The sequence below is a fragment of the Rhinolophus hipposideros genome (genome assembly GCF_964194185.1).
Source record: "Rhinolophus hipposideros genome assembly, chromosome: 13".
NCBI classification, from domain to species: Eukaryota; Metazoa; Chordata; class Mammalia; order Chiroptera; family Rhinolophidae; genus Rhinolophus; species Rhinolophus hipposideros.
Genome location: NC_138059.1, coordinates 64,447,777 through 64,470,348, shown reverse-complemented (window position 1 = coordinate 64,470,348; position 22,572 = coordinate 64,447,777). Strand labels below are relative to the sequence as shown.

General features: G+C 42.7%; 1 protein-coding gene across 7 annotated transcripts in view; it reads left to right on the top strand.

Annotated features, from left to right (window-relative positions):
- Positions 1 to 12,430, top strand: part of NCOA2 (nuclear receptor coactivator 2) — a 256,262-nt gene extending 243,832 nt beyond the window's left edge. For 5 of the 7 annotated variants that reach the window (XM_081070061.1, XM_081070056.1, XM_081070059.1 and 2 more), the window contains 4 exons: positions 346 to 523; positions 1,067 to 1,265; positions 3,474 to 3,563; positions 8,579 to 12,430. In XM_081070061.1, the coding sequence (XP_080926187.1) occupies positions 346 to 523; positions 1,067 to 1,265; positions 3,474 to 3,563; positions 8,579 to 8,590 (479 nt within the window). In that variant the 3' untranslated portion in view covers positions 8,591 to 12,430. The remainder of the gene's footprint in view (positions 1 to 345; positions 524 to 1,066; positions 1,266 to 3,473; positions 3,564 to 8,578) is intronic. The other 2 variants (XM_081070062.1, XM_081070060.1) reach the window with 1 other exon arrangement.
- Positions 12,431 to 22,572: the final 10,142 nt, after the last annotated feature.

Below are 22,572 nucleotides of genomic sequence, written 5' to 3'. Positions count from 1 at the left end.
AGTGATATATAAAAATTTAAAGAATATTTCAGAGTAGAGAAAAATATATGTATATATTTGACTCATTCTCAATTTGGAGAGTGATGTGGGGAAGAAAGAGTATTTTCTTTAACCTCTCGCCATGATGGTTAAGATGGTTCCTGGACATCCCTGTAACTACTTGATAGAGAATCAAGAAGTGGAGATTTTTCTCTTCCAAAAAATATATGTAATTAACCAGTACATGATCAGATATTTTAAAGTACTTTTCTGTGTGTATTGAATTTGAATGTTCTCTTTCTGTTTCCACCCATTCTCTGCGATAAAACTAACAATCTCCTTTGGATTTCTGCTTTGTTTTTTAAGGACTAAGTCAGCAGCCTGACCCGGGCTTTGCTGGGGCCACCACCCCTCAGAGCCCTCTGATGTCGCCCAGAATGGCGCATACACAGAGCCCCATGATGCAGCAGTCGCAGGCTAACCCAGCCTATCAGGCCTCCTCCGACATGAATGGATGGGCGCAGGGGAATATGGGTGGAAACAGGTATGCTGTGTCTCTGTCTCTGTCATAGAATTGGTCACCAGGGAATCTCTGTAGGCCCACAAGCCTCTTTTCTGTAGTTTTCTTAGCTTCTTTGCTCAAGCAAGCAATCGCAAATAAACTGCTAAGTAAGCCAGGTTACTTTCCCTAGGGAAGAAGTTAGCAGAATTTACGAAAGCTGCGCCTAATACCTTTTTCTTGGGAGTAAAAGGAGCTCCCGTAAGAAGGTAGCAGCCCACCAATCCATGGTCAGCACCACTGAGGAAGGCAGTGCCGTAGAAGACCTCCTTTCTTGGTCCGAGTAATCAGAGCAAACGAAGAGCTTGTCCGGTACAGACACGACATGCATGCCCTGACCTTCACGGCGGTGTGGTCGCCCCTGCAGCGTCACTGGGCACCTGCCCTGCCATTCCTGACCTCACCACCGCCCGCTGTCCCTCCCTGGGTTCTCTCAGCCTAGATTTACTCCCTTATACAGTAGATGCCTGAGAAACCACCTCCTGTTTGCACTAGGGCTCTCACGTGTTCATCTTCCTTACGTTCTAGCATGTTTTCACAACAGTCCCCACCACACTTTGGGCAACAAGCCAACACCAGCATGTACAATAACAACATGAACATCAATGTGTCCATGGCAACCAACACAGGTGGAATGAGCAGCATGAACCAGATGACAGGACAGATCAGCATGACCTCAGTGACCTCCGTGCCTACGTCGGGGTTGTCCTCCATGGGTCCCGAGCAGGTGAGCGCCAGGGGCCCGTGTCCTCGGGCCACAGCTCTGTCTGCTTCTGCAGTGCGTGTAGCGTCCCGGGGACTCAACATCTGTCAACTCCCGCCTTTATTGTGAAGTGTTGTTTTATCCTGTCGTCACCTGCGTTAGTGCTATTCACAGGAATACTTGTCGATGATGAGATACACGTGAAAGCATTCCTGACTACTCAGCATCTTTCAAAATATTTCTTAACTTTCTTGTCGTTTCATTTTTTCTCTTATTTGAAGAATTTGGCAATATCTAAAATGCATCTCTAAACGTGGAGTGGAGAATGTGTTTAAATAGCTTTGTTTTGGATTCATAGAGTAAGAACTGATTTTTTTCTTCCTAAATGTAAAACCAGATGAATCACAAAGGTCAAACTTCTTGCCATCCAGTTAGCTTGAAATGATACTTCACTCGTGCAGGCTGACTAACAGATAATCCAAAAACTACTCTGTATCATCTTTGGCATGTGGATGCCATGATTTTTTTTTCTTTTTGGTCAGTATTTTTATTAATACTTCTGTTTTGTGTTGAATAACACTAAAACGATTCTACAATCCCTGAGGACCTACCAACTTCACTGGTGGGAAAGAGACTCAAAGCGTCTGATGTCTCGGGTAGCCAGTCTAGGACTCAGAAATCTGCGGTGGGCTGGTCCACAGGCAGAGATACTGGTGAATAAATTTTAAATGGTATTGACAGAAGATCTTATTTGTAAAGGGCACAAAATGCTTGACACTCTCCCCTCTCAGTAGTTCATTCAGAGTATAGATGTGGTAAGAACCTGGCATCTTATTTTATTTGTGGAGAAACTGAGGCATGGCAAGTTTAAATGACTTAACTAACCAGTAAGTCATTGACAGCACTGTCAGTCAGATCACAATGGTGAGAATGGTGAAAGATTGAATGTTTGATTGGGTCTATTTAATTCTAATGTTGGTAAAGCACAATTTGTGTGAAAGTTCACTGAATTTTACAGTGCCTCAGTGTTCTATACAAGATGTTAATAAAATTGCAGAATGATACATGAGAAAATTTAAAGCCTTTTGTGGTGTAAGAAAGCTCTATGCATATGTGTAATAATAATTTGTACATCTGTGGTTGAATTGATAGTGGCTAAATACTCATTTGGGTAAATTCAATAGACATAAATTAAAAGAAACAGACTTTTATCTTTTTAATGGAGAAAATGTAGTGTTGATGTTGAATTTTCTACAAAAATGTTCCACTCACTGGTGGTTGCTGATTTCCTTTCTAGGGCAAGGACTGCTGAGGTGGTCCGGGCCAGCCTGGGTCCTATCAGCCTCCCCAGAAGTAAATTGGTGCATTTTTTGTTTTATTAATTTCAGGTGTACAAGCTAACGTAATAGTTAGACATTTACACCCCTCACAAAGTGATACCCCCAAAAAAATTGGTGCATTTTTTTTCTAAATTCTTTATTGGGGAATATTGGGGAACAGTGTGTTTCTCCAGGGCCCATCAGCTCCAAGTCATTGTCCTTCAATCCAGTTGTGGAGGGCGCAGTTCACTGGCCCATGTGGGAATCAAACCGGTGACCCTGTTCAAAGCTCGCGCTCTAACCAACTGAGCCGTCCGGCCGCGCCTTGGTGCATTTTTAATAATCCGGATTGCTTTGCAACTTGCATGGATATAAACTTTTTGAATATCAGAAGCCCAAAAAACACACATGCAGTGTTTATCTTCTGACAAAATCAATCCCATATTAGCATTTGTGTGTATACTTTGTAATTTGTAAAAGAAATGTATGAATCGTTCGCTTAGTCATGGAATATTCACAAACCCAGTGCTGTTTGATTACTCACAGTGGCTCTTACAAATTATAACTTGCCTGAGTAACAATGATACTAGGAGCTACTCAGGCGATTTCAGAGTCCCCAGTAGGAGTTACTGGTATAATCTGAACCAGCCAAAACAGTGAACACGTGGCATGAAAATGTATCTAGTAAACTTTAATTTGAAGGCAACTAGTGTATTATAAGTATTTCATGTTTCTCCATACTCCCCCCCAAAGTATATACACAAGAGAAGAGACTGAGGGATGAAGGCATTTTTGCACAGTCATCTTTCCCCTTTTGTCTACACCTGAAACAAAGGGGAAAGGTTGATGGTTAGTTGTTTCCCAGCACACTTTGGATGTCCCGCTAAAATCCTGCCTGTCTTGTCGCCTGCAGGTTAATGATCCTGCTCTGAGGGGAGGCAACCTTTTCCCAAACCAGCTGCCTGGAATGGACATGATTAAGCAGGAGGGAGACACATCACGGGTGAGAACCAGCAAAGAAATAGGTTAATAGGGTAGTAAAGTGAACATGAATATTTTCTAGACCAAAATGGCAGATATATTGTCAACCAGTAGATTGAAGGTAGTTGTAATGCTTGTGATTTTAAAAAATATCTTCTAATTTTATCGGACATGCAGTGGTTTTGTGTGAATAATTATTTCTTTGAGCTGATTTTAGTTGAGCCAATGGTGGCATATGAATTAAGAACACTAATTTTGCCCTGGAATGATATTCTTGCAGCAAACCATAACATTAAGTAGCAATGAATTAAGCATGTTAGGCTGTGTTTATTCTTTATTCTGTTTGTCAACATTACATTTCCTTTTGTTTCGGCAGCAATTTTGTGTATTATCTACTTATTACTTTAAACACCTGTTCTAAGGAGACTAGTATTACCTCGTGCAGCCTAATCTTGAAACAGTAGAGTAATTAGTACTGGGAACCCATCTGAACTGTGTGTGTGCCGAGCAGCAGGTCCTTGACAAGGCTCTGAGAGCCGTGTGGCCTGCGCAGCCACCTGCGGAAAGGGCAACAATCCCAAGCACTTAGGGACTCCTTTGAGTTAAAAGTTCTCTCTCAGTGGAGAAAATGGAGGATTGATGGTGAATTTCCTACAACAACAGTGGACCTCGGATGGTTGTGTTGATACTACTATTCAAGTGTTAAAAGTAACAGCATAAGTTCGATGCCGATTTTAATAACAGTGTATGGATTTTCTGTGTGTGGCTTCTCTTGTTTAGAGAGCCATCGTCACGCGAGGCAGAGGGGCCGCGGGTGGGGACACAGCTGTACGTACCGATGTCATAAGTCAGACAACAAATGGAATACATTTCACATTGACCATGTGTGTAGACTCTCAGTGTACCATCAGTTGAGGTTTGAAGCCTCATGGGGGGCTAGTGCCTCCCCTGATCTGATGCCGGCCCAGGTCTCCCCTCCACTGCGTGGCGACCGGTAATGGCCACATAATTCAGTGATGGGTTATGTGCGGGGAGTAGGGGCTTGAAACCCCCGATGCACTGCCCAGAGGAGCGATGACACTAGTGATAATGAGGCTTCCAGGAGATAACCCATTTTAACCCAAAAGTGCCAGGGAGCGTAACCTCTGAGCATGTCCTATGTCTGGAGGGGAACGCAATTGGGAGGCCTGGCTCACATTTCCCTCTGAGTCTGGCAGGAGATCAGACCTTCCTCCCTCCCTCACTCCCTCCCTCCCCCTTGGGTGTGACTGGGGCGGCCTGGGCCAGGCCAGCCGCCCGGCTTCCACTCGGGTCTTCCCAGAGCCCCAGAAATTGATTTGCCTTATACTTTCCGTGTGACCTCCAAGAAGAAAAGACAGAACACTCGGATAGTCACGCAGCCTTCTTTTTAAAACGTTACAGAAACAAGCAGTGTGCGCTGAGCATTCACTGCAATCCTACTTCCCTACAAGCTTTATTTAAGTTTCCTCACTGAAACCACACAGCTGGGTGGCAGAACCACCGTTTTGAGGGTGAATTGCCATTCGCCAGGGCCTGCCTGTGCATTTTCAGCCCTTGTGCTCTACTTGTGCTCTACTGCCCACCTCCCCAAAGAGACATGGGGCGTTTGTGAGGTTTTTCTAAGGGTTTTATGCACAGAGCATTGAAGGAGGCCAAAAAGAACAAATGATCTCCTTTTTCGGTGCCCTTCTCTCCTTTTTCGGTGTCCTTCTCTCCTTTTTATAGATCCCGAAGGGAAGAGGAAGCTCCTCCCAGAATTCAGCTCCATTAGGGAGCCCTCAGCCTTGGGCGTGGAGGGCGGATCCCCAGAGGGAAAGGAATGTGCCTGTGGTCTCTCCTGCTGGGCCGGCAGCCACAGTTAGGCCTCCTGACGTTTTCAGAGGAGGAGCCGGCTCTCAGAGCCTTAGGCAATCTATCCGAGGTCACGCCGCCAATAAGTGGTGGGTTACATCACAGGACAGGGACAGACCACCCTGAGCAGCACCAGAAAGGACAGGGGTCGCTCAGCCTCGGCTAACCTGGCACAGCACAGAGGTGGGACCAGGTGTTTACCTGCAGGTCCAGGTGCCCGGTGGGTGCCGCTAGAGCCAGAGTGGGACGGTCAGCATCAGGACCACAGAAGGCAACCTCAGTGAATAGGGAACCTTCTCCCATCACAGGTGCCTTCCGGGAGCCGGGGGACGAGTGCCCTCCCTGGTCTCCGGCCCTGCCATCGGCTTCCTTCTCACTTGCTCCGTTCTCTCCAGTCCTCTCTGGAGTCTGGCGTATCCATCTGTACTTTGTGCTGAATGTTAGGGCCAGAGAGCAGTCTGTCAGAGACACTCTTGTTTCCTTCAGAGACTGAAACGTACAGTACAATCCCTCCTAATGCACGAGGAACCACTGGAAGTTACTTTTCATGTCACCATACTACCCGTCTGTGCCCAGAGAGGGGTTCGGTCACCTCTGTCCTCTGTCTTTGTGTCACGTGCTCTGCTGCTGTTAAGAATCCGTGAACTATTTCAGAGTTTGTGTTGGTAATCTGGTTCTATTTGTTGAGCTAGAAACCACTGTGATCTATTCATGAGTCTGTGTCCCCGTTATCCTGAAATAGAGCTGCAAATTGTACCTTGCTTAAGCAGAGCTAGTATATGCAACTGTGGATTTACCAAAAAGCTATTTAGAGAAGGGCAGTTATTTTATGTAACCAAAAGAGTCTTCCGTTTACAGGACGTATTTTAGTATTCCTTTATATTTTATGTATATTCAAACATGCTGAAATAGAGTTGACTGCTCAGCCTCACGGCTCTTGCACAAAGTACACTTCTCATTACTTGTACTTACGGGTGTTGTGGAAATGGATGGGTCTCTAGGGTCAGCCGTGGGTGGTGACAGTGCTGATGCTGGGGACGCGTACTGAGCACTGGTTGTGTCCCAGGAACTGTGGAAACACGTGTGTGTATCAGTTTGTTTAATGTTCACTGTGGCCCTACGACATATTAGGGCAGAAAGATTAGATGAGTCCCCACCCCGTAAAGTGACACAGGCCAGTGCCAACCAAGCAGCGTCACTAGAGACACATGCCATGCTCGGCTTTCTCTGTCACTAAACTGATTCTGGCAAATTGCTGCTTGTTGACGTCAGCCCGTTAAAGAAGACTGCCTTGGGTGGCCGGTTAGCTCAGCTGGTTAGAGCGCGGCGCTAATAACACCAAGGTCGCTGGTTCAATCCCCGCATGGGCCACTCTGAGCTGCGCCCTGTTTAAAAAAAAAAAAGAAAGAAAGAAAAGAATGCTGCCTTCAAGTTTCTAAGGCTATAATACTTCTCAGTAGAATTGTTTTTTCCAGACTAACTGGAAATGAATGGATTTTTTCATACTTCAGTCAGAGCCATAGAGTATTTCCATGTGAAATCATGTAAGGAACACAAATCAGGCATAAATGTGTCATAGAGAACACTATGTTAAATGTTTTTCTCTAAGAGGAAATACAATCAGAGGTCTCCTCCTACGCTAATTTTTTAAGCTTGAGAAGATCGGTAATGGCCACATTACCGATGTATTAGGTTGTATTAGGTTGGTGCAAAAGTAATTGCCGTTAGAAAGGTTACAAACAATTGTAAAAACCGCAATTACTTGTGCAATAATTCTGCCTCTGGGCACTAGACTTCATGACCCGGCAGCTGTTCCCCAGATCTCCTTTCAAGGTGCTCTGGTGAGAGGTAATTTGGGACTGATCGTCTCTCTAGTCTTACTTAAGCTAGATAATGTTTAATGGCCCTGATGTGCTAACATTCGGTGTCTAAATATCTAAATCCCAGAAACAGTGGTTATATATTCCCCCAGCAACTCATGTTTCCCCTCATATAACTCAGATCACATTATTTAATTGTCTACTTGGCCTGTTGGGAAAGTTTTGCTGGCTGTGACCGGAGTGTCTTGTTATGATTATATGCCCAGCACCTGGCACAGAGTAAATGCTCAGTTAATATTTGCTAAATGGGGGCGGCCGGTTAGCTCAGTAGGTTAGAGCTCGATGCTCACAACCCCAGGGTTACCGGTTCGATCCCCGCATGGGCCACTGTGAGCTGCGCCCTCCACACCGAGATTGAAACAACTACTTGACTTGGAGCTCATGGGTCCTGGAAAAATGTACTTAAAATGAATAAAAGTTTAAAATATATATATATATATATTTGCTAAATGAATGGAAACTTTGGGGGGAGGACAGTCAAGAGCCAAAGAAGAGCGTCGACGGGAGCATTGTAGCTTTTGCTTCCCGCCATGTGATCAGTTGGACTCTTTTAAACTTATAAGACTCAAACTCTTATAAAATTTTTAAAAAAGAAAAGCATTGAACAGTATACTTGCACCAACCAAAGAAACACGTCCCCATGATTCTTGCTCACGACAAAAAACAACCAACCAACCTTTGGTATCCAGTCCTTCAAATCATCAGCACACAACAGCCCAACACTGGCAGAGGACTCACAGGGTGGAAACCCCGGTGACTTAGCATGCCCACGCCGAGGAGAACACACCCCACGGAACCTGGGGAGTGTGTCAGTAAGGGAGAGGCGGGCGGGACGTTTTATAGGAAGTGAGTTTGCGCCGGGTGTTTCAGAGGAAGGATTAAGGAAGTGGTAGCCACTGCTGGGTTGGATGCTGTACAAAGGCAGGGGCAGTCGGACACTGGGAGTCTCAGGAATCTTTTTTGAGAAGGTGGGAGAGATTAAAGTGGGCTAGGGTGTCATTGCTCAGAGAGCAGCAGTCCTTCAGAGGGAGACATCGGCGGTCCGTTGCCGTCTGCGTCCTTCGAAATAGCGCGTGGGATCTGCTGGCCTTTGCAAACGTTCTTGGTTTTCAGTTAGGATCAGTGCCATCGGCTTGTCCACGTCACGTGTGACCCATCCGGAGGCAGCTTTGTGGTGGGCATTGTTTAAAATGGCCAAAGTGGTTTGATGTTTTTGTGATGGGCTTGATGATGGTTTTACCAAAAACTCCGATCGTCTTTTACAACTTCCTCTCTTTTCCTGCAGAAATACTGCTGACAATGAAGGTGGCTGGTTGCTTCTTCAGCTGACTGGGCTCACTTGCTCAACACACTTACCCGTCTGGAGAGCTGCGTCTATTCGTTTTGACCCAACCGACCTGCTGGCCAGTTCTGCCCGAGCAAGCTCAGCAGACGGGCCCGGGCCCTGGCTCGCAGGGGAGGCGGGCTGTCCTCTGACAGTCTGAAGCTTGCGTCCAGACAGTTGCTCAGTCTGTTCACTGCATTCACCTTAGTGCAACTTAGATGTCTCCTGCGAAGTAAATGTTGACAGGCAAAATTCATACCCGTGTCAGATTGAATGTATTTAAATGTACGTATTTAAGGAAACCACCATGCTCTTGTTGTGTTCCTGTTTGGTTCCAGACACTGGTTTCTTGCTTTGTTCTCCCTGGCTAATCAGTCTAGTACAAAAGATTCAGATTTCATCTGGGGGAAAGAAAAGTTTCTTTAAAAAATCAGACTACAGGTGTTGTAAGCTAAAGCCTGCATTTGGGATAAAAGCGGGCAGACACCATGGACAGCGCTGTATGGACAGACAGCCGACCAGTGAAGACCAATAAAGTCACGCTTGTATCTTTATAGACAGCTCTCAAGACCAAGTTGGAAAGAGTTTCCAGTTACTGAACAGAGGGAAAGGGGCCTCGAGAGGGCTATTAACATTCACAAGTACTTTTTCCTTGTTTTTTCTTTTGTTAAAACCAGACTAGTTCATCTAAATCGTGAATCAAGAAGTATTTTTCATTTCCAAGTTAAGTTCCCTTTAGATTGCGCAGACAGCTTGAAGGGGCAGCTCGTCTTACCCTCCTGACCCTGCCTCTTCCCTTCCCCTCTCTGCCTTCCCCAGTTCTGCCCTGTTTCATTCATTTTTTTAAAAAATAATAATAAACGACAGAAACTAGGTGAACCCTTTATTTCCTAAATGTTTTGCCAGCCACTTACCAATTGCTAACTTTTAAATTTTAGAAAAAAAATGCGTTTACTGGCAAGGACAGGAGCAAAGTTAGGACTAGGTACCTATCACACCCAGGTACCTGCTTTAGAAACGTGTTCATCCTGTTCCCGGCGACACTGGCCTACAAGACAGAAAGTCATGGTGTGTTTCAAATTGATAGCAGATACCACACAGATGTAACCTCCTCCCTGTGTTTTTTGTTCTGTTTTTCAGCAGTGCTAAGCCGAAGTTTTGTAAGGTACATAAAATCCAATTTATATGTAAACAAGCAATAATTTAAGTTGAGAACTTAAGTGTTTCAATTGTATAATTTTTGTGAGGTATACATATTGTGGAATTGACTCAAAAATGAGGTACTTCAGTATTAAATTAGATGTCCTCATAGCGATGTCTCCTAAAGGTGTTTTGTAAAGGATATCAATGCCTTGATTAGCCCTAATTTGTAGACTTAAGACTTTTTATTTTCTAAACCTTGTGATTCTGCTCATAAATCATTTATCTATATGATATGCAGCCGCTGTAGGAACCAGTTCTTGATTTTTATATGTTTATATTCTTTCTTAATGAACCTTAGAAAGACTACATGTTACTAAGCAGGCCACTTTTATGGTTGTTTTTCTTGCCCACTCTGGTTGGGGAATAATCTTTTATTAATTAGTGTCAGTTTCGGATGGCTGCAGTACCAAGAAACTGATGCCCTTTTTTGAGCTATTTCTCCCCAACCCCTGATACACATACTTTCTTACCTAAATTTCAGAATGATGTCTTTTTGATGTCTAAAAAGCAAAGCCTTTTATATCTCACTTGCTAGGCTTTTTAGGAACAGAGAGGTTTTTCCTTAAAATTTGACTGATTGTTTATTTGTAGCAGGGTGAAAAATGGACAAACTACCCGTATTTATATTCATATCTCTCCCTATATGTAGGCAGTATGGGTTAGAGAGAGAGAGAGAGAGCCCAAAGATAAATGGTAAGTAGACGGTCTGAAGGTGTTGCTCCACACTAAAAGAATTTTCTGGAAATTTGCATTTCGATACTTTTTTCCACTTGAGAGGGGTCTCACTACAGGGAGGTGGCCAAGGAACAGCGCTTCTCAGCGGCCACCAGTTCACATGTCCCCCTCGCAAGGCTCTACTTTTCTCAACCAAACCACTGGGTAGCCCAACTGGGATGGAAAAAAGCGAGCAGATGTCGGCCCAGAACTCCACGACCCCATCGGCATGGTGAGGCTCACGTCGTACACGATTTACTGTGACCAGTTTTAAGTTGCTTTTTAGAAATATGTGACTTAGAATGACTTTAAACTTCACGCAGCACAAAAGAGAAATGGGGTTTAAACTGGATTTGTTGTTTTGAATTGTAAGTCTTTTTTCACCATAACGTTGTCCAAAAACTTATCTGTGTATCGTTTATTGTTTCCCATCGGCTCACTGTGGTGTCATGTCAGCCCCAAGTCAGACGAATCTGCAAACCCTTGATGCTGGTCATTTCACATAATTCATGCTCATGACTGTTTTGAAGGAAAAGAGAGTATAAATTCTCTTACGGTTCAGATCAGGGAATGGATTTTTGCTTTACATCTAATTCAGAGAAGAAGGGTAAGTGAAGGAAACCTCTGATCATATTGATCACAGTCGAAGCAAAAGCCAAATCGATCCCCTTCATTATCAGTATTTCTCATGCTGGACGCAGTAAATTTGTTAGACCAAGTCCTTGGTTTTTGTTTAATAGAACAAAGAATCAGTGTTTTACTTATATTACTAAATGTGAAAAACACATAATGTGAAAAGTATACATACATTAACTTGGTTGTAAGACTCATTTGAGTGTTCATGTAATGTGGTAAGTTGAAAAAGTGAAGTGAGCTGTTTTACTACAATGAATTCGTTTGATTCAAAGATGAAAATGCCCCTCCCACGTGTATCTCTTACGGCCTGTAATCATTGAAAGCAATGTTTTCGCAGTTTATATAATGCAATTTTTAATCTGTATTCAAAAACGGAGTTCACATGGGCTTAACACATGAAATGGGTGGCACAGGTCCACTTGTAGAACCCAAAGATACACAATCAATTTTGAAATGCAACTTAAGCCATTAATTGTTGGTGTGAATTTAAAATTTTCTAGTATTTGTATGGTAGTATGCTGCCTAAGCAAAGCATTCTCTGCACAAAAGAAAATGACTGTAGTGGCTTTGATTTTAATTAGAATTTTCTCCCTGGTGTTTCTTTATAGACTAAAACAAAATCTTTTAAGTTTCTTACTACAGGTAAAAGCTATGTGCAAGAACCTCAAAATGCTAAAATCTAGCATAATGCCTTAGATCTGTTTTTAAGTCTTGTATATTCCTACATAGCTGTCCGATGTATTATATTTGTATAGTGACTTGTGTACAATTTTTGAATAAGTGCATCATCACTTAACCTTTATGTAGTTGAGTAGTGATGATGACACGTTTCTTCAAACATTTAACTGTCGTTTTTGTTTCTTTCCTTTGTCATTTGTGAGTTTTATTTGTACAGTTCCTCATGAAGTTGCATCTGAGATGTGTGTATATGAAAAGATTATACAAGGGTAAAATTAAGCAATATATTAACTATGGTTCTTCAGGAGAAAGCTTACAGTGTTTCAGGTTGTGATTTATTTTCAAAACGGAGTTGACTCTGAACATCACTTTGTTCACCTGCATTGATGTTTGTATTTCTAGTGTGAGCAGTTTATGCAAAGGTAGATATATTGAGAGAAATTTTAAATACATTTATGCAAGTTAATATTGCTTTGCTGACGCTCTTTGCTTATTTGATGTTAAATAATGCTATTGTAAATAAAGAATTCTGTTGTTATTGCATCATTTAATAAATTTTAATGCCTTCGGGTTTTACATGGCTTTGGAGATTGTGATGTGTTTATATCATATCTTCATTCATAAGTGCATTTAAATTTAAATTACCTGACTTGTGACTTGGTAATGTGTTACATTTGTGCAGTAGTGGACACTGTACCCATTCGGTTCTCCCCATGACCCATTTTATAGATTTTTAATTTGAAGCCAAGAGAAGTGAGTCTTGCTTAAGATGATCTGATAACTTGATGGCAAAGACAGGCTGAATCTAGGTCCACTGAGTCCTAAATGATGTTACTATTTTCAAGAGATTGTGCCACCTCTTATTCCGTTTCTGCAAGACATTTATGAGAACAAAGTGGACTCCTGACTGGCTTGAGCTTCTACGTTATACATTAGAATATTCAGGATAGTTTTAAAGGATGGATTTGTTAATAGTTGATAAACAATGTAGGTACAATACCTAAAACCCAGGTCATAAACTATATGAAATACTAGTAAATATAACCTGGGATTGTATTTTTAAAAGATACCCCAAAAAAACGAATGATGAGAAAACTATCAAGGCTATTAACTATATTAACACATTAAAGGAAGGGAAAAGAACGTGATCAGTAGATGTTGTTACGTAAATTCGAATTGGATAAAATTCAGCCCCCATTTATGAGAAAATCTCAAGGCAAAATAAAACCTTTAGGACTGGCCCTGTGGCTCAGGTGATTGGAGCTCTGTGCTCTTAACTCAGAAGGCTGCCGGTTCGATTCCCACATGGGCCAGTGGGTTCCCAACCACTCGATTCCTCGAGTCCCGCAAGGGATGGTGGGCAGCACCCCCTAAAACTAAGATTGAACACAGCACCTTGAGCTGAGCTGCCTCCCAGATGGCTCAGTGGTTGGAGCGCATCCCCTCAACCACAAGGTTGCCGGTGTGACTCCCACAAGGGATGGTGGGCTGTGCCCCCTGCAACTAGCAACGGCAACTGGACGTGCAGCTGAGCTGCGCCTCCACAACTAAGACTGGAAGGACAACAACTTGAAGCTGAATGGTACCCTCCACAACTAAGATTGAAAGGACAACAACTTGACTTGGAAAAAAGGCCTGGAAGTACACACTGTTCCCCAATAAAATCCTGTTCCCCTTCACCAATAAAATCTTCAAAAAAATTAAAAAGTAAAACCTTTAGGAAAAGTAAATGTCCTCAAGTTACTTGAGTTATCAGATAAGCTGCAATACCACTGTGATACGTCTTTAATGGTGAAATAGTAAAAGTATTAGAACAAAACAAAGGGGCCCACTACTCATGCTAAGAAATTGGGTGTTACTACTGGAAAAGAAGAGGTAAAGACATTCAGTTGGACCATCTGTAGGCAAAACCCAAATGAATCAATTGACCAGCTCTTGGAATGAATAGTTAGATGAATAGAATATAAAATCAATACCTCTCTCCACACTAAAAACATTTTTTTAATTCTCATTTACAATAACAGTACTCCAGTGCTTATAAAATAGGATTATACGGTGAAAGATCTTTGTAAAGAAAACTGAAGTTTTACAAAAAGAGGAGACCTGAAAAATTGGAGATGTACCATGAACCTAGAAAAGGAAGGCCCAATAATTTAAAACCATCAAATCCTTCCCCCAAATCATCCCAATCAAAATAAAAAAAAAAATGCGTTTAGAAGATAGATTGTACAACAATAGAAATTTTCAAGAAAAAAGATGTGGGACTTCTATTGATTAATATTGTAAAATACACAGAAATGGGTAAATACATCTGAAGGACAGGTCAATACATTCCCAGACAGATTGCTGTATGTATGTAAATTTAATACACGATAAGATGGCATTTCTAATCAGAATAGTCCAAAAAATTGGCCAGATTTGGAGAAAATACTAACTCTCTACCTGAATACTAACATTCCAAATGCATCAGGGTTATAAACACAAATGTAAAATTAGAAGAACATGTTTACGTTGTTGGTGAACTGAAGACATTCTTTAAAAGGTTAAGAAAAGGATAAATTTATAAAAATTTAGTATTCTACCATCAAAGTTAAAAGAAGTTGAAGACAGCAAACAATGTATGACAAAGTGATGTTAACGTTTATAAAAATTAAAAGAGTAGGAAACGAGCAAAGGGTATTAACAGGTAATGAAAGTCCAAAGTGGCTACTAAATATTAAAAGATTTTCATCCATCCATTTCACAAAAAATTAAGAGTTTAGTAATAGCTCTGAAGACATCCACAGATGTTACTGGGAGTATAAATCCTTTGGCATCCAAAGCAAATGTTTGTCTAAATTTGGTGAGATTGGTATTAATTTGAATTTGGAGGAATTCTTATCACCAAACCCATATGGCTGCAGTTATCTGGCAAATTGCTCAGAATGTCCTCTTAAGTCCAGGACATCCTTTGAGATGTCCTCTGTATTATTCTACTTAATGCATACTTGAACCTTGTTTTTCTTTCCTGGCTTATACCTGCTTCGCATTTATTTTGGTGGGGTTTTTTTCTTGTATGACTTCTTGTGAATTATATGAATAGTTCATCAATTTTCAACCTTTATGTTTTTCTAGTATATGTATTTCCAGATTATACATTTTTCCTGTTGACTACTTTTAGCAGCATCCCACACATTTTGCCAACTTATCCTATCAATTAAAATCTCCAATTATGGCTCTGGATTTTTCTCCCCTTAGTTCTGTCAATTTTTGCTTATTTAGAAGTGCTGTTATTAGGAACATACACTTTTCTCCAAGATGAACTGACTTCTTATTAATATATAATGCCCCATTTTATCTCTGGTAATCCTTTTTGCTTTTATACCTTTATTCATCCTTTTGAACCTTGTAAACAGCACGTAAGTAGTTCCTTACTAATTTTTTATCTAGTTTTCTATCAGTAAGAGAAAGCTGTTAAGGACTCCAGTGATGGTTGTATATTTGTCTCATTCTCTTTATATCTTCTGTATTTTGAAACATTGTTATTAGGCACATAGATATACGAGTATATAAGTCTTCGATAAATTGACTCTTTCCTCACTTGGTTAGAGATCAGAAAGTGACAAAGCATGATACATAAGAATCTGGGTGGGGGGGAGAATTCTCCAGTAGGAGGCACAGGAAACGCAAAGGTTGTAGGACAAACCAGCTTTGGTGTCTGAAGGACAGTAGGAAGTCCAGTGTGGCTGGAGAAGATAAGCGATGGGGTGCGCCATCGGAGATGAGGACCGGAAGTGGGGGAGGGGGCTGGAGCCAGATCCTTCAAGATCTTTTAGGCCAAGGCAATTATTTGGAGACAAAGCAGGTCCTTGAAGGGAACAGAATGGAGCACCCAGGAAGACTTACTGCTTTTACTTTATTTTGGGAGGCTATAGACTCACTAAAACCGATATATTAAAACCTAATCCCCAATGTGATGGTATTTGACGGTGGGCCTTTGGGGGTAATTAGGTCACAAAAGTAGAGCCCTCATGAATGGGATTAGTGCCCTTAGACCAGAGAGCTCCCACCATGTGAGGACACACCCGTGAACCAGGAACTGGCTTACGAGACATGAATCGGCCAGCATCTTAGACTTGGACTTCCCAGCCTCCAGAACTGGGAGAAATGTCTGTTGTTTTTAGCCACCCAGTCTATGGTATTCTGTGACAGCACCCCAAACGACTAAGGATGCTTCACTCCATTAGAGACCCAGAAGACATGCCACAAATCACAATAAGCCAACCATACAAGGTGTGACAATGAAGTTCGCGAACTTTGCTGCAATTATGTTGCTAATATCACAGGGATTATTCATTATGAATTTGTACCAACTGGACACACAGGTAACCAAGTTTACTACTTGGAAGTGCTGAAAAGGCTGCGTGAAAAAGTGAGACGACCTGAACTTTTCGCCAACAATTCATGGCTCTTGCATCACAACAATGCACCAGCTCACACGGCACTGTCTGTGAGGGAGTTTTTAGCCAGTAAACAAATAACTGTATTGGAACACCCTCCCTACTCGCCTGATCTGGGCCCCAACGACTTCTATCTTTACCCAAAGATAAAGGAAATATTGAAAGGAAGACACTTTGATGGCATTTAGGACATCAAGGCTAATACAACAGCTCTGATGTCCATTCCAGAAAAAGAGTTCCAAAATTGCTTTGAAGGGTGGACTAGGCGCTGGCATCGGTGCATAGCTTCCCAAGGGAAGGACTTCGAAGGTGACTGTAGTGATAGTCAGCGATGAGGTGTGTAGTGCTTTTTCTAAGATGAGTTTGTGAACTTAATTGTCAGATCTTGAATTTACCACACACACACACACACCAAAAAAATTTCTGAAACAATTTCTAACAAGGTTGAACAAATGAACTGAGAGTGAGCAAAATTTTATCTACACTTGTTTTTCAAAGACTGGCTCGCAAACACTCATGAAACAGCACCGCTAAAGTAATTAGAGCGAAGAATAGACGAGTTCTCCAGCACTCATTTTGTTTGATAGTAAACTTAGAATAAAAAAATTCAAATTCATATTACCCCACCAACATTCTAAAAAGAAAACAAACACAAGGAAGCTAAGCCTAGATTTGCAAAAAAAAAAAAAAAAGGCCTGGGTTTATTAACCAGGTGGACTTTATGTTGATTAATGGCTTTTTTGCTCTCAGCCCCAAATTCACTCTATTTGAGTGCCTTATGGAAAACGAATCCGGCTCCTGTAAATAAGCTGCCAGCTGGCACGGACGCTTTGCCAGCAGAGGGCGCCGGAGAGACGCTGGGAGGCCGGCGGTCCCCGCCCGGGCCGGGCCGTCTCCGCGGGATCCTGCAGGGAGCGCAGCTTCTCCAGCGCCCCCTGCCCGGGGCGCAGCAGCCCGCGGAGCTGCCCCTGCTTCTGCCCCCAGCTGCTCAGGTGGTTCTGGAGCAGAGCCCACCCGGGTCTGCATCTCGTGCGGTGGCTGATAGGTCCAGTGCTAGGTAATATATGCTATATTTAACTAGGCTTTTTAGACCTCTTTTGACTTCTTACTAGCCCATCCCTGATCACCCAGGCCCCTGCTGTAGGTAGTAATTCTTTGCTATGCTTTCTGTTCAAATTACTGTGCGCTTTCTCTCTCCTGGTTGGTCCTGAACTGATACAGAATTTTAAGCAAAGCTAGCCCCCTGTTCTGGCTATACTGGAGGAAGGGAAATCCTGCTCTTTAAAGGTAAAAAAAAATTGTACATAGGCGTAATCTATTATGTACACAAATTATGGAAACTCCAAAAACTACGGAAAGTCAAAGAAATGGTTTACAATGTCTAGTTTTCTTATGTACGTTCTCTAAAAAATATATGGGTCTTGACTTCCCCCAAAGGATGAACTATGGCCAAATTAAGAGTGTATCTGGTAGTATTTCTGCAAATAGAGTATTAGAGGTAAACTAGAAGAAAGGAGATGGGAACTAACCATAGTCAGAGTTGCAGACATTGTATACATTTTCTTGTTAAAACCAGATATTTTTGAGAAGAAAAAACAAGATATAAATACTAAAAGGGAATAGGTGACTAGTAGGAAATAAAATCTATGCAATTCATCAATCATGGAAATAGACATTTACTTTTCCGTATCTATCTTATAGAAAAATTTTTAATGACTTTTTTTTTTAATCAGTCAACTAGATTCTGGGGTGACCGTATGTATGTGGACTTCCTCTTTCTTTCTATCAGTTTATTCCCCCTCTGGAGATGAGAGAAGACCTCACATGCCCCTTTGAAGCAATTGACTCCTGAAAAGTGTCAGGAGACAATTCTCCCTTGGTCTGTCTGCACGTCTTGCAAGCAAAGCAGGCTACCCTCTGCCCTCTGCCCTGGACTGTTTTCCAGTACGTTTGGATGGCAGACAATCTTAGGTGATATAATATCTCCCTTTATAGCAAATGAAACTGGATGCCCACAGTCACTCCTTATACGTCCCCCCAAAAATGCCCACTGAGAAGGGTACTTGCTACTACTATGCACAAAAGGGATGCTGGAAAACCAACTGTCCCACTTTGGGCAAGGAAAAATCTAACAGATACTAACAGGGGTTCCAAGGCACAAGGTAGCAACTCACTTCCAATTCTTCCCTTAAAACTCACAAGAAGAATTGCCATGATCAATTCCGGGCCATGGTCACTGTTTCCTTAGCATTGCAGATGCTAATATGCTACTTCCCATAATAAGCTGCCGCTCAGTTCATCCCTCTCCTTTGGAGTTATGGAAAAGCCCAGAGATGGATGTGTCTCCCACAGCCCGCTGACATCCTGTGTCCCAGCTGCTGTGAATCTTGGTCTTTTTACTAAAAACACGCTCTTCCCCTGTGATATCACAGCAGCCTAAACCTAATGAGGAGAGGGATTTAGTACGGAAATAGAATGGCCAGATGAAAATTTCCTAGAAAGGTTCTCTTCCTTGAAATTCCCGAGGGTGTCCCTATAGCTAATTTGGATACAAATACATAAATCAGATACAACTTGAAGATCTCTGTGAGGTACCAGTGATCGTGGGCCATAAATTTACCACCATTTTCAGGATTACCGGGGCTGAGCACAACAAGGCTCAGAGTGACCCATCCCAACTATGCCCAGGCTTGCACGATGCCCGTGAAGCCAGAAGCAAAGGAAGAATTAAGAATAGTAAAGGACTAATAGACAAAGGACTCACCTCACCTTGCACAGGTACTTCTACTACCCCACCCTGACTATTAAGTAACTCAATAAATGAGTGTACAGATTGACTCCCCATCTCCGGGCTAGCACTAAATAATTTTACCCCACATTCCAGTGGTGCTAATTCCAAAGACTATTCTTTCCCCGGTCTCAGAGACAGTGTACCTCTATGTCTGCCTTCTTTAGAGCCTGTTCTCTTCTATGCAAATCGCCAATATCTGTTCACCTGGCCTTGGGAGAACCCACAGGAGACAGGTATCATTATGCTGCAGAAATCCTCGCTTTTTACAAATGCTTAATCAGGACCCCACAGTTTCTCTGTAGGATGAGCTTTTGCTAAGCTCTAAAGATTAGGAACGCACTAAGAAGATTTCTACGTACCTTCTGACTTTCGGCACAAAAGGACAACTGTCAAAACAATTGCAATTTTTTCAGGAAAAAGTTTATTATCTGGAGCATGACTCATCTCAGGCAAGCTCTTACTGCTGATTGGCGACAAGACTTCCATTCCTGCCCTAGACCCACTACTGAAGAATGATTGCTACATAGGTGTCACAAGGTATTGTGGACAGGGTCCCTGGCATCTCTGAAAGTGCTTCTTTAGGATCAGACTAAATCTTTGGTGACAGCCCCCTCCCCTGGGAACACAAGCACGAACACATATTTTGCAGCCTAGAGCTGGTTCCTCAACAGCCTGCTACCCTTGGTCAGTCTAACTTACTCTAAGTTTTAGAGTCTTTCTTGAACCTAATGGTCCCCCAAGCAGTACAACCTTTATTACTTAATAAAATGCACGAAATTTCTAGCTGCGTCAGCTTCCAGCCTATGAAATATCATCACTTTCTCCTATATACATTTCTATCCATCACTCTTTGAACTCTGCTATGCTCCTTCCATCCCAAAAGAAAGGAAAATGCATTTTCCCTGGCATTTGTGCAAGGACGATTCACAACCTATGCAGACCTACTAGAAATGCCTTTGTATTGTACACACTTGATTTTGGATTTTGATGGGTCACATCTACAGACAGAAACGGGAAAGGGTCGGGCTGACTTATGTCATAGAAGATCTCAAATCATACTTAAAATAAGATTTATTATAGACCCCGAGAGCCTGCCGACCAGCTAGAGAAAAGTCTGTCTACACAGACAGCAGATGTGCCTTGAGGTCCTCTGTGATGTTCGGCTGCTTTAGGAACAGTGAGGTTGTCTGACCTCAGCAGGGATCCCTATGAAGGTCAAGGACGTTCGAAACACCCTAAAGTTACCAAAGAAATAGTGTCTAGGGTAATCGAGCTGCTAAAAGAAATGAAATATCCTATTCAGTCATTTACCCCAAACAAGGGTCCCTTCCGCGAGTACTGGCCCATCAACCAAAAAACCCAGGACCTTGGAGGGGTTCAAGGCAGGCATTACAGAATGCTAAAAGTAGGTCCCAATACCAAAGAGGTACTGAGACAGAACTGGATTTAAATCACATGAAGAGCCTCTTACAGAGACAGTCTTGCTGAGATCCTAGGTGCGAACACTCACCATCGCAAGGACGCACCGGCTGCCATTCTAAGCAATGCTGAGGATGTCTCACCTGCCATCTTCAATATACTCCTGGCAAAAGCAAACTGTTGTAGGCAGTGCCTGGACAGGAGCTAAAACCTCAAGGTCCACTGACCCCTCCCAGATAGGCTTCTGATAACTACCGACAGTGGTGGGGTGTGGATTGTTCTAGTCGCTCTATGCTTTTCTCAGAGTGCATCAAAACTTTTTGTGGTAAAAGAGCAAAGGCTCTGACAGTACACTAAATGATACATTCCATCTGGTTCCCTTCAAGCGACGTTCTAGAACAGGCAACACTCATCTGTGGGGAAGGAAAACGCAGAACAGTTGTCTCTGGGGTGTTTGGCTACAAGGATTCCCTAGGAAGGGGCTTGGAGGACTTTCTGGGGTGGTACGTTCTCCATTTTGATAGGGAGTGGAGGTAACGGATTTATGCAGCTCTCAAAACTCATAGTACGCTTAAGATGTGTGCATTTTGTTGAATATGAATTTTACCTTTAAAAGAAGCATGAACAAATATTGAACATTAGCGAATGATATGTATACTAAAATTGTTTAGGGATGAAGTCTATTGATGTAGCTTCCTCTTCCCTTCAAAGATTTTTATTACTCCTTAGTAAAGACTTGCAAATAAGGCTGTAAATGTATGTTCATCTTCACAACTATCCTGGCCTCTGCTGACTCTGCAGTGGCCCGTTGTCTCCTCCACTCCAGGCACCCTTCGGTCCTGTGAATGAACCCGCCCTGCTCCCTGCAGGCCTCAGGGTCTTGGCACCAAGTGTTGTCTGGACCTAGAATACCACTTCCTCTCTTCACCTAGTTAATTTTATATAGATCTGTCAAATCTCAGGCAGGGGAACCTCCGTGCCCTCCCAGCCTGAGTCAGCTCGCGCTCCTTCCCTTTCATTCCTTGAAGACTCCCACCACAGTCCCTAGTTACACATTCAGCAGGTATTCCCACAAATACCAGCGCTGTCAAAAAAATGTATACAAGGGGACACTTTGGTCAACGTTTCTCAAGCAGTAGTTGCCATAATCAGAAAGTGGCTGGACGCTGATGGTAACCACTCTGAGCACCTCTTGTAATTGCAGAAGTCAAACGTGACTTGTATTCATTTTTTTGTTATCAGTATATATTGAGTATTACAAATTTAATACAGTTTTCTTTTCCTAAAATGTGTCTACATTTTTTTGGCACCCTCTGTATTTATCTTCCTCATGAAACTGTTACGGGGATCAGGGCTGAACAGGGATGCTTTGCTCACAATTGTATTCCTTGTGCCTGGTGCCCAGCACATCAACAGCTAGGCGGTCAGGAAGTGTGTTGGGTAAATGACTAAGGCGTATTAGAATAAGATACCACTTTCAGGGCCGCCTGGTGGCTCAGGCAGTTGGAGCTCTGTGCTCCTAACGCCAAGGGCTGCTGGTTCGATTCCCACATGGGCCAGTGGGCTCTCAACCACAAGGTTGCCAGTTCAACTCCCACAAGGGATGGTGGGCAGCGCCCCCTGCAACTAACACGGCAACTGGACCTGAAGCTGAACAGCACCCTCCACAACTAAGACGGAAAGGACAACAACTTGACTTGGAAAAAAGGCCTGGAAGTGCACACTGTCCCCCAACAAAGTCCTGTTCCCCTTCCTCAATAAAATCTTTAAAAAACAAACAAACAGAAAAGATACCATTGTCACATGAAAGATGGGTAGCTTTAAAGGCTTGGCAGTATTCAGTATGAGGTGAGGACGTGGAGAAACGGCACTTGCTCTCACGGTTGGCGGAGGCATCAATCAGTATGGTTCGAACTACCTTTCAAAATGTTCAGCAATTTCACACCTAGCTATTTAGTCTACGGGCACAATGGCACAAGTATCAGTGGAACAATATTCTCAGAAGTTGCTTCAAGTGTTTAAAAACTGGCAACAACTTACCTTTCAAGAGGAGGCTAAAAAATTAAGGGTACACC